The 12,599-nt window shown below is 35.7% G+C and overlaps 1 protein-coding gene across 1 annotated transcript in view; it reads left to right on the top strand.

Moving 5' to 3' along the window:
* Positions 1 to 12,599, top strand: part of adcy8 (adenylate cyclase 8 (brain)) — a 190,424-nt gene that overhangs the window by 87,878 nt on the left and 89,947 nt on the right. The window contains exons 6-8 of the mRNA XM_041241855.1: positions 6,475 to 6,672; positions 7,924 to 8,024; positions 9,222 to 9,423. Coding sequence (XP_041097789.1) covers positions 6,475 to 6,672; positions 7,924 to 8,024; positions 9,222 to 9,423 — 501 coding nt within the window. The remainder of the gene's footprint in view (positions 1 to 6,474; positions 6,673 to 7,923; positions 8,025 to 9,221; positions 9,424 to 12,599) is intronic.

Below are 12,599 nucleotides of genomic sequence, written 5' to 3' on the forward strand. Positions count from 1 at the left end.
CTGATCACATTTGTCACTATCATATAGAATATCACAACTATATAATTTTGAATAAAAAAAGGGGAATTCAGTATTTATCAAGAGTGGATCAGATACTATATTATCTTGCGTGGTTTGATAATTCAAATGTCGGCAAAATGTTCGTTATTACAAAGCCTTAAAGCTAGGAGGTGACTCTCTCTGCTACCATGAAAATAATAATTCTGGCTAGCCCAATGAATGAGAAACTCAGTGTGCCATCTGAGTAACAGATTGAGATCTTTCTTAGTACTATAGTTTCCAATTTGAGTGCAATGCTTTCAGAAAAAGAGCTCTGTAGAGTATGTTCTAAAAAATCTAATTTGGCTTCCAGCTCTTTAATTTTGCTCAAACTGTGTTTATTGAGAATACAGGCAAACAATGAAGCAGAATCTCTAATAAAGCCCTTTATTGCATCACATAAAATACAAGGATTATTCACTGAATCATGATTAAAATCGAGAAACTCATCCAGTTTAGAGTGGAATGAAATACGAAATGATTCGTTCTGTAATAAAGTAGTATCGAAGCGCCATCGTGTGGCTTGATTCAGTATGTCATCGAGTACTAGCCTACAGTACATAGCACTGTGATCTGACAAAGTCATCGGTAGAATATCCATGTTATGCATTTTGGAAAAGAGAGATTTTGATACAAAAATGAAATCAATCCTAGAGTATGGTTTATGTCTCGCCGAAAGAAAAGTGAATTTCATAACTGATAGATTGAAAGCCCGCCAAGTATCAACAAGACTGAAATTATATGTAAACTGCAGTGTGGAGGATGCCAAAGTCTGCATACTTCCCTACTGCTTACTCGATTTATCAAGAGCCTAGTTCATCACAGCATTCATATCAGCACCAATCATTAAGTGAAAGTCAGACAACTCTAATAGTAATTTATTCAATTAATTAAAAAAAGTCTGGCTCAAACTTTGTTGGGGCATAGACAAAAGCAATTTTTTTATCTGAAATGCAGGTCTCACCTGCCCATCTCCCCCTGTACCCAAGATAGAGATATGAAAACTGTGGCACAGTAAAATCAGCGAGCCCTTTGTTTCATTATCTGCAGAAGAGGTAGCGCCTACATAAAAGTGTCTGTTAGCAAATCTAGGAACCTCTTGTTGTTTAAGGTGAGACTCCTGCACCATGGCAACATCTTTTTTTTTTCTGCACAAAAGATCAAGACAGCAAACCCATTTGTTATATCAGTCATGAGTATCAAAAACAAAGTAATACAAAGATGACTACAAAAGATTTAGAAGTGAGTAATTTTTATACTGTAAATACAGTATAATTGTAAATCTAGAAAAACTACTCACTTTTAAATCTTTTGTAGTCATCTTTGTATTACTTTAGTATAAATACATGTTAATTTGGATTCATATGTTGTTTTTTTCTGACTTTATGTGAATGAAAAGACACACATTTGCCCGTTTTCCCATTGGAAATAGTGATATTTTGAAATATCACTGTCCTGGTCACAAAAGCAAAGTTTGTGGGGAATAATAACCATTTTCTATACCTTTGAGGCATAAGCAATTAGGAAATAACACTTACTACCCAGGAACAAAAAAAAAAAAAATGTTACACAGTGTAATCCAGGTGCAATGAAGGTTTAATTGTATAATCCAATGCCTGATGGCTAACAGCAGTAAACAATAACAATCTTAATGAAGCAATACAGTACCGTGTATTGCTTATTTATAATCCGCGGGTTTGCCTAAAAATAATAACAGTCTCGTTTCAGTTCACCCACACGTAACATAAACAAACACAACCACCAGTACACAGTGCGTGCTCTAGTGCTTGTGATGAACGCCGTTCTTTATTGACAACAAAAGTGAAGTGTTGTTGATCCAGATTTAGTGCTGGCCTTTGGTGAAAGCTCCGGATCGTGTTAGCTATCCAAATAATTACAAACAGTATTATTAACAACAAACAAAAACAAACAAAACACTCACATTTCACAACAGAGATTCTCCTTCTGGTCATATAACGTAACCATTCACAAAGGAACAGACACATCACTACTTCCCGTTTTTATAACGTCACCCATGACAAGCATATCCACTCCTCCAATCTTGTCTGGGTCATTGAGTTCACATACCATAGCTTTGCCCCCTTTCTAGATGGTCGACTTCAACCTAACCCTGGGAATAAACTGTCTTATAATTTAGTCCAGGGTATTCTGCTCCATTTATGCAGCTGCCTCACAGGTTGGGAGGGGGATCTAACACTAAGAATCATTTGATCTCTGTCACACTTCCACACCTAAAAATATTTGCTTTAATTTATACAACAATACATTTATTTTACAGTGTAGACAAACAAAAACTCTATTTGTTATCTTTGTATATTTCCATTAACATTTACACACATCAGCACACTGTCATATGTCAGAATCTGGCACCCTTTTCATGGTTATTTTGATTTGTCTTTTTATCGGCATGTCAAAAAGAAAAAAAAACAGTAGCTGTTTCCTTTCACATCTGAAATGAATGGACTTCATTTAAGTATTTGGTTGGAAAAATCTATTTTGTAAAGTTGGTAACAGAACAAGAGGGGGTGGGTGTAACATTGTTACAGTAAATTGAAAGTTTGAGGCCTTTGCTTCGGTTAATGAATGTGCCTAGGTGGGGGTTTTTTTGTGCCAACATATTTTATAATGTCTATCATATTAACCCGATCAGTTCCATGAGTTCAGTTTTGAATAAAGGAGACATTGGGAATTACTATTTTATAATTTCTATTGGTAGGATACAAACCTCTTTTTTTTGGGACTGCAGGATAGCATTGCGGTTTATTTTGAAAAGAGATGAGGTGGTTTTATAGACTGGTTTCATGGTTCTGATGAAAACAAGGTACTAGTCAAGAATATGAAGAACCATTGTTTAACAGCATTCTAATGGTTATTCCGGCAAAGTTAAAGCATATTCTACAATCTTAATGCTGAATCGTATCTGTGACATTCATTAAGGTCACTAACTTTTTTAAGGAGTTTCAGTTTTTGGCTTCCCATGCAGTACACAGAAAACATTTAGAAACATTTAAAAGCAATGTGTTAGTAAATAATGGGTTCATATCCATAATGATATACTTGACAGCTGCCCAAAGTCGGAAAGCGGGTGCTCTGGGTCGAAAGATTGGTGAATTGATAGTTTAGGAGCTTAGAGTTGTCTCTCAACCATTGCAACAAACTCCAACCCAAAGTAGCAGGATCTCCTTAACCAACCCACTTTTTCAAAGCTAAAGCATGGGTCGCAGAAATGGATCCATCACAAGGATCTCCACAATTCAGGTTCAGAGATTAAAAGAGTAAGTAGAGGGGTTCTGAAAAATATTGTTACACATGCTACAAATGTTAAAGACTGAGATCATGTTAACACAATCATACTGATGTGGGCTTCTAGGACCATAATTGTGTAAACACCATAAAAAAGCACTTGTTTTGATAAATTACAGAGCCGTCGTACTTTGTAGTACAGGTTTGAAACACATATCGATGGATAGGGGAGGGACCAAAACAAAACATAAAAATAACTTGTTTAAGGCTAATAAAAAAAGGGGAAATCCTATAAATCTGATGTATTTGACTTATAATTATATTAGAACATTTATTCTGTCTTGTTGTAATATATATGTTTTTACAACATTTATACGTAAACAGTTGTAGCAACTCATGGTGATGTGTATTCCTACATTTTTCGGAACCCTGCTACTTACTCTGGGCACACATGAGCACATGCTCTATGCTCTCTCACATGAGTAAAGTGGTGCACCTGTCTGAACTTTTGGATTGCATCATATGTCACGTGAGGTAAAACTTACAGCATTGAGAAGCAAGATGGAGGAATAGCTTATTCTCGGAGCATTAATTATTAAAGCTATGTGTGGAGCAGTGTAGAGCATGTGGGTATGTGTAGAGCAGTGTAGAGCATGTGGGTATGTGCAGAGCAGTGTAGAGCATGTGGGTATGTGTAGAGCAGTGTAGAGCATGTGGGTATGTGTAGAGCAGTGTAGAGCATGTGGGTATGTGTAGAGCAGTGTAGAGCATTGGCACAAATCACATGTGTCCAGGCGTTTGGGCTCTTTCAAAGTAAGTCCTAGATTATGATCCCTGCTATTAAAAAACAAGATCATTTTAAATTGGTTCTATTTTTCCTAAATCTCTTGAATGTCATTTTCTTACTGGCCATGGAAATATCTCCACTTCAAGGCTTTCTCCCTCTGTAGAACAAATGCCACACCCATCAAAAAAGAATACACCCCAAAAGACAACACTGTGGAGATAGATGCTGCATTGTATCCTTATCAAACATTTAAAATGTTGTTAAGACCCTAGTTTGTTTTGAGAGAAGGTTGACCTTCCAAAGTTTAATAGATATGTCATATTGCCAGCTATGAATTGACTTTTTATTTGCTTTTCAACACGATGAAGATCAAACCTGTGTTAAATATTCAGTGTCTTATGTTGTAGTTAATTCTGCATTGAAAGGTAATATTTCACTTAGCCTTCAAACTGACAGTAAATCCCATTGTGCTGGCAATTGAAAAGAGACCTTGACAACATAACAAGAGTAATTTGGCAAGAAAGACGATGGATTGTTTTTATGAAGAGGCTTTAAAGCTTCTAAATGCAGTTTTTGATAGGAAGCAGTAGAGCTGACAAGGCTGCTCATTCATCCTCTTTCTGATTTATTAGGCTGTTATCACATAATCTTTCATCACAAAGACATCATTTATGTTTCTATTTGACTTGAACGTATCACTGTGATAGTCACTTTTAAGTGTATGAAACTGTTGTTCTCACAGGAGGCTTATTGTACATGATTTATTGATTGTTGAATATTACTCAACCTTTATGGCTTAGATTATCTGTTGGACAACTGAGAACCAAATAACATTAATTCTGTTTTATGTACAAAGTTAACAGAGTATTATAAGAGTTAGTGATTTTGAATTTAGCTGAAGGACAATGGCATTAGCTATTGGCTGCAGACACACACTATGATAGTTAGTCTTTTGTGAATGAACATGATCCTGACCTGAACACCCCCTGTCAATAAGTCCTGGACCTTGAAGCAAGGAGATTTTGTGATGTGGATCAGTTACAAAAGTCACCTCAATCGTCAAAGCCTTATATCACTATATTACAAGACTGGTTTAGGTTTTACTGTTATGTTGTGTAACATAAACAAATAACTCCACTCAAAATGGGACCCACTCAGAAACAGGACGGTTAACCTTGCTTGATCTTCAGAAATGCACCAATATCATTTTTTGTGACTAATTTCTTAATAAGACACTAAACCGATGAAGTTAGTGATATCAGGTTAGTCTTCCTGCAGAGATTGTCTTAGTCTTTGAGGAGTTAAAGAGCAAGTTGGTCATGGCACAAGAAAAGTTACGTTTACTTGAATGTTGTTCTGGCTCTTTAAGTCACATTTCTGTCTGGTTTTTTTTGTTTTAATATTTATGTACTGAAAGATTTTTACACAACAACATACTCGTTTTATATTTTTATATCAAAAAGTAATTTTAAACAGCAATATTATGGCAACTATACTGGGGAAACTATAATGTTTACAACAAACTGTCACTTGGGATAGTGGGAGCAGGTCTGCTCAGATCTTGTAGCTGATTTGCTGGTTCTCAGAAACAAAGTGAATCAGATGCTTGTGCTTTGCAGATGAGCTGCCCCTCTTGCTGCATCTTTGTATCTTGATAGTAAAGCAGAAACTGGGAATTGGAATTTTATTGGATCCACCACTCATGGTGCTTTATGGAGCTTTTACATGCAAAAATCTAAATAATTGCTGAAAACAGACACCACATATGAGTATGTTACATTGCATTTTTGTACCCACGAGTAAGTTGCATGTTAACTGTCATAAAAGGGTTTTTGTTTTGGAAATTCTGACATATTTAGGCTCTGTATTTGTCCATAATACTTAATTTGTCCATAAAATGTTATATTAAAATAATAATATTAATTTCAGCACCACTGGTATTTATTGGGTTTATTAGCTTCCCCACATAATGTAGAACAGTGAAAGATTATTTTCAAATATTGGGCCTTGTTAAAGCAGTTCACTTTTAAGTTATTTAATGTTTTGATGGATACACTTCCATGTTCATCAAACTGTTTTAAATGGTTCTTTGTTTCATGCATAGAACACTTTATTTAATCCATCAAAACGGACTTTCAGAAAAAGCTTTGTTATTAATAACCGTTATGATGTTAAAGCTTGGTTTGTCCATTAAGAAATATTTGGTAGATACAATCTCAAATAAAAAAGTAAGTATTCTCTCAAGCAACCAGCACTGTTTTTAAAACCTTGTATGAATGTTTGGTTAAAATGCATGAAATGCTATGAGCCCTTTAATCTAGAACATCTCATTGTAATCAAAGGGGATTAGCAGGTTTATTCTATTTGCATGTGCTTTCCCCTAGACTCTGGCTGCCCTCACAAGAAATTCAATAAATCTGCTTCCAAACCATCTTGCACAAGCTTTGCATGTCCAGTCTGGTCCTGAGGAAATTAACAAGCGCATAGAGCATGCCATCGACTTACGGAGTGGCGATAAATTGAGAAGAGAGCATATCAAGCCTTTCTCACTGATGTTTAAAGACTCCAGCCTGGAAGAGAAGGTAGCTGGGTCTTAGATGTATCAGTAGGGTCTTTTGTATCAGATTAAGATTTGAAAAGATCGACCATACCTTTACCATGAGTAAGCTAAAGATTGTTTGTAGTCTCAGCTAGGTGGTTTGTGTTTTTTGAGGTGCAGGTGAGGCACATATTATTTACAGAAATTATCAAAAACAATTATATAAAAAAAATGTTTTACACAAAAACAACAAAACAAAACTGACAACTAATTTTAGCTAATTAAGTCAGTTTGCGCAGTTTACTTTTTTTTTTTTTTAAACTCAGAACTCCCCACGAGTCTACTTTTATTGTCTCTTTCTTTTGAAAGTACATGCCATAGGAAGACTGCAGAGTTAAAACCTAACTTTACAGAGAGTATTCTGGGTTTAAATTGCAATTTGGCAGTGTAGGTCTGTCTTTGGTTAAATGTCATTTTTATGTTCTTATCAGTTTTTCGAATGTATTCACATGATGTTAAAAATGTGTGTTTATATTACTGTGGGGTCTGGAAATGTTGATGCTGCCTAAAACCCATAAACCTGCTCTATCGTAGAAAGATGCATTCTTAGATCACATATGTTGGTCTAAATTTCAGACTGCAGTGACACAAAGGCTATTCACTAACCATGTTTTAAATGGTATTTGGCATGTCTTTTGTAGCTTTTTGTCCACAAAAAGTGAAAGTGTTAGCCCTTTAGTTTACTCATGATGAAATGTATGCTGTGGACTTGCTGTCAGTACAAGTCTTGTTGAAAGAGTTGACGTTTTACATCCTTTCAGTTTTTTTGCGATTTTTTTCTCTTTTGTATCCTGCTTTATGTATCCTTAGTGTTTAATTTTTTTTTTTTTTTTTATAATATCATTATTTGATTAGTTTTATTTTCTATAATTTAAACCTGTTTTATTTTATTTGGCTTAATGTAGAGTTAGTAGATGTTAGTCTTCCATTTTTGGCAAAGCTGTTAAACATACTAGACATCCTCTTGCTAATTTCCCAGCACCCTTTTAGAGAGAGGTTCAGTGCAGGGCGGTCATGGGGCTTGCATCTCTTAAAATCCCTGATTATAACAGATTAATTTATTAAACCACAAATTGCAATTTTAAATTGAACCACACTTCCAAAAGTACATTGCTCAGCCCCAAAGAAGCCCATTGCACTCTACCCCTTGCTTGCAGAAATAGCATGATCAAAGCAATGCATTGTAGGATTTTTCAAGTCAGTTAACTTTTTTGTTTGTTTTAATTGTCCGCAGTATTCTCAGATGAGGGATGAAGTATTCAAGTCAAACCTGGTCTGTGCTTATATAGTTCTCATATTCATCACGGCTATCCAGAGTTTACTTCCTTCATCAAGGTAAAGGCAAAGCATGACGTTAAGGCATGTTGACAAATTAATCTGCATGGGCTAGTAACTTTTAATATGAGTAATTGTTTCTGTGTACATACCACCATGCATATTTAAACAAGGAATGTGGTACTTCCTTGTGATTTCTTTACTTACGCACATTAGGAAAACCTGCAGGAGACTTGGCGCTAGAAAACTATGTATTTTGGATGTGAGCCTGTGCTTTCTTTATAAACTGCAGTAACAGGGACATGATAGAGTCGATTGTTTAACCCCAATTTGTTCAAATATGACTCCCCCAAAAATACTAAAGGAATTTGTAAATATTTTACTATGGTGCTACATTTATCATGCACAATTAATAAAATGTACATAATTAATTAGAATCTAAATGATGTATTTATGAATTTATGGTGGAGGTGGAGGTGTAAATGTAGTCTTTGTAATATATAACAACAAATGAGTAAATAAATGTATATTATATATAACGCAACATCATTACTAGAATAAACACAACAAGCTATAAATGTTTAATGCTATTAAATGCTATTAAATATTATTTTTTTTATCAAATAAGCTAATACAGATGTATTTCATTTTCTATTTAATTTCATATATGAGCCAAACAATATAAAGTTAGGCAGAAGGTGCAGTAGAACTTTATTCTTTTGCATCACATACTGCATACTAGCATGTGGTGTTGGTGGGCCATTACAGTTACAGATTAAAGAAGCGTTCTTTAATTGATGGCCCACGAGAGCCTTCCATCTGCCGCCAACTGGGTGTTTCCGTAAAATCGGTCTGTTTTAAATTAAGTTTTGTGGGATAAAATGAAATGATGCTAGGTGGGTTGTCTATTTTTGGCCAGTTTTAGCAAAATGCTCATAATGGAAAGTCTGGTGCCACTGTCATGGTAAATTTGTCATTCCACCACCACTAATTGACGTGCTTTCATTATCTAGCTTGCATACTTGCTGCGGAGTAATTTTCGAAAATAAAGACGATACGAGCAAGCATTCACATTTTAGACAAAGAAAGGAAATTAGATGTCCATTTTAATGGAATAGTTTTCATGAGCGCCCTGTGGCTCTCCAACATTTGGACATTGCCTTATCTGGCCCTCTAGTGAATGTAATTGAATGCCCCTTGATTGAAGAGCATGTGTGGAGCTCTGACCTCTTAATCTTCTGTTGTGTGTCTTCACAGGATGATAACAATGGTGATACAGTTTTCTATTCTCATCATACTGCATTCTGCCCTTGTGCTAATAACCACCGCAGAGGATTACAAATGTTTGCCATTGGTGCTCCGCAAAACCTGCTGCTGGATTAATGAGACCTACTTAGCGAGGAATGTCATCATCTTCGCATCCATTCTCATAAATTTCCTTGGAGCTGTGATAAATATTGTAAGTATGACATTGTGATTACTGGTGTGATACATAAAATAATATGCTGTTAAAAGGCTATTTGTCTATTTCCTTTGTGCCCCTCTTTGTACACTTGAACTGCATTTTTCATGCTTATCTGACCTAACAAGGACACTTTTTCAAATTTCCTTCATCCAGGTATAAAAATGAAGGAAGAAAAATATGTGTTTCTTTAAGGTATTATATGAGAGTAAGTGATGTCTGTTCTTCTAGTCTAGACATTAAAACTATGACATTAACACTATTTTGCTTGCTCTTCCACTTGTGCTGCACTATTGTTGTTACTGTTTCAGTTACTGCAGTAATGTTAATAATATAAATGTAATTGCCATGAACTGTCAAAAAATGACAGTTCTACTGGCAGCTCAAACATATTCACATAATGAAGTAATAGAGAACCGCAGGCAGCTGGTCCATTGAATTTATTTTTCTTCTCAATATATTCCAACTCATCCTCACACAATGCTTTTCAAAGACAAAGCAGTATACCGTTGTATTTATACACCGTGGCATTCTATGGCATTATTTTATTAGTATTGTATCATACCAGGACTACTGTATAATATTCTAAATAATAGTTTTTGCCATTGCTTAATGTTGTTGTCTGTTATGATAATGGTTCTTCTAGGCTTTTTTTTTTTTTTTTTTTTTTTAGTTTTTTAGGGTAGTGAACTAGTGTTAGTGATATCCCAATGTTAATGCCCCACATCTTAAGAACATAAGAAAGTTTACAAACGAGAGGAGGCCATTCGGCCCATCTTGCTCATTTGGTTGTTAGTAGCTTATTGATCTCAGAATCTCATCAAGCAGCTTCTTGAAGGATCCCAGGGTGTCAGCTTCAACAACATTACTGGGGAGTTGATTCCAGACCCTCACAATTCTCTGTGTAAAAAAGTGCCTCCTATTTTCTGTTCTGAATGCCCCTTTGTCTAATCTCCATTTGTGACCCCTGGTCCTTGTTTCTTTTTTCAGGCTGAAAAAGTCCCTTGGGTCAACACTGTCAATACCTTTTAGAATTTTGAATGTTTGAATTAGGTCGCCACATAGTCTTCTTTGTTCAAGACTGAACAGATTCAATTCTTTTAGCCTGTCTGCATATGACATGCATTTTAAGCCCGGAATAATTCTGGTCGCTCTTCTTTGCACTCTTTCTAGAGCAGCAATATCTTTTTTATAGTGAGGTGACCAGAACTGCACACAATATTCAAGATGAGGTCTTACTAGTGCATTGTACAGTTTTAACATTACTTCCCTTGATTTAAATTCAACACTTTTCACAATGTATCCAAGCATCTTGTTAGCCTTATTTATAGCTTCCCCACATTGTCTAGATGAAAACATTTCTGAGTCAACAAAAACTCCTAGGTCTTTTTCATAGATTCCTTCTCCAATTTCAGTATCTCCCATATGATATTTATAATGTACATTTTTATTTCCTGCGTGCAGTACCTTACACTTTTCTCTATTAAATGTCATTTTCCATGTGTCTGCCCAGTTCTGAATCTTGTCTAGATCATTTTGAATGACCTTTGCTGCTACAACAGTGTTTGCCACTCCTCCTACTTTTGTGTCGTCTGCAAATTTAACAAGTTTGCTTACTATACCAGAATCTAAATCATTAATGTAGATTAGGAATAGCAGAGGACCTAATATTGATCCCTGTGGTACACCACGGGTTACCACACTCCATTCTGAGGTTTTTCCTCTAATCAGTACTTTCTGTTTTCTACATGTTAACCACTCCCTAATCCATGTACATGTGTTTCCTTGAATCCCAACTGTATTCAGTTTGAGAATTAATCTTTTGTGCGGGACTTTGTCAAAAGCTTTCTGGAAATCTAAATAAACCATGTCATATGCTTTGCAATTATCCATTATTGATGTTGCATCCTCAAAAAAATCAAGCAAGTTAGTTAGACGAGATCTCCCTTTCCTAAAACTATGTTGACTGTCTCCCAGAACCCTGTTACCATATAGGTAATTTTCCATTTTGGATCTTATTATAGTTTCCATAAGTTTGCATATAACAGAAGTCAGGCTTACTGGTCTGTAGTTACCTGGTTCAGTTTTGTTTCCCTTTTTGTGGATCGGTATTACATTTGCAATTTTCCGGTCTGTCTGTACCACCCCTGTGTCAAGAGACTGCTGCATGATCTTGGTTAGCGTTTTGTAAATTACTTCTTTCATTTCTTTGAGTACTACTGGGAGGATCTCATCCGGCCCAGGGAATTTGTTTATTTTAAGAGCTCCTAGTCCCTTTAACACTTCTGCCTCAGTTATGCTAAAGTTATTTAAAAGTGGATAGGAACTGGATGACATGTGGGGCATGTTGTCAGTATCTTCCTTTGTAAAAACTTGTGAAAGTTAATCATTTAATATATTTGCTATTTTTTTTCTTCATCTACGATTTTGCCATTTGTATCTCTTAAACATTTAATCTCCTCTTTGAATGTTCTCTTGCTGTACTATATTTTTGAAGAACATCCATCCTTCTTCTGTGGGTGTTTTCTACTTCTGTTAGTCTCTGTTTCATACCTTCATAGTTTGCTTTTCTAAAATTGTAAACCTTAGCTTTAGTCATTACTTTTGGGGTTTTAAAAAACACTTCAAATGAGACCATGTTGTGGTCTGAGTTTGCCAATGGTTCTCTGACCTCTGTTTTAGTTACTCTGTCTTCGTTATTGGAAAAGACTAAATCAAGGCATGCCTCCCCTATAGTCTGTGCCTTGACAAATTGTGTTAGGAAGCAGTCATTTGTCATTTCCACCATTTCAATTTCATCCTTCGTGCTACCCACCAGGTTTTCCCATTTTATTTGGGGGAAGTTGAAATCCCCTATTAGTATGGCTTCTCCTTTGCTACACGCATTTCTAATGTCATTGTATAACAGATTATTTTGCTCACCGTCTGAATCTGGCGGTCTATAGCATGCTCCTATTATTATGCCCTTTGAATTTTTGTCCGTTATTCTGACCCATATTGATTTGGCTTTATTTTCTTTGTCCAGGTTTAACACCTGGGCTTCAAGACTGTTTCTTATGTATAGTGCCACCCCTCCTCCTCTTCTGTCCTGCCTGTCTTTCCTATAAAGTGTATACCCACAAATATTATATTGGTCCCCATCACTCTCAGACAACCAAGTTTCTGTAACATCT

Source organism: Polyodon spathula, chromosome 3 (genome assembly GCF_017654505.1).
Source record: "Polyodon spathula isolate WHYD16114869_AA chromosome 3, ASM1765450v1, whole genome shotgun sequence".
Taxonomy (NCBI): domain Eukaryota; kingdom Metazoa; phylum Chordata; class Actinopteri; order Acipenseriformes; family Polyodontidae; genus Polyodon; species Polyodon spathula.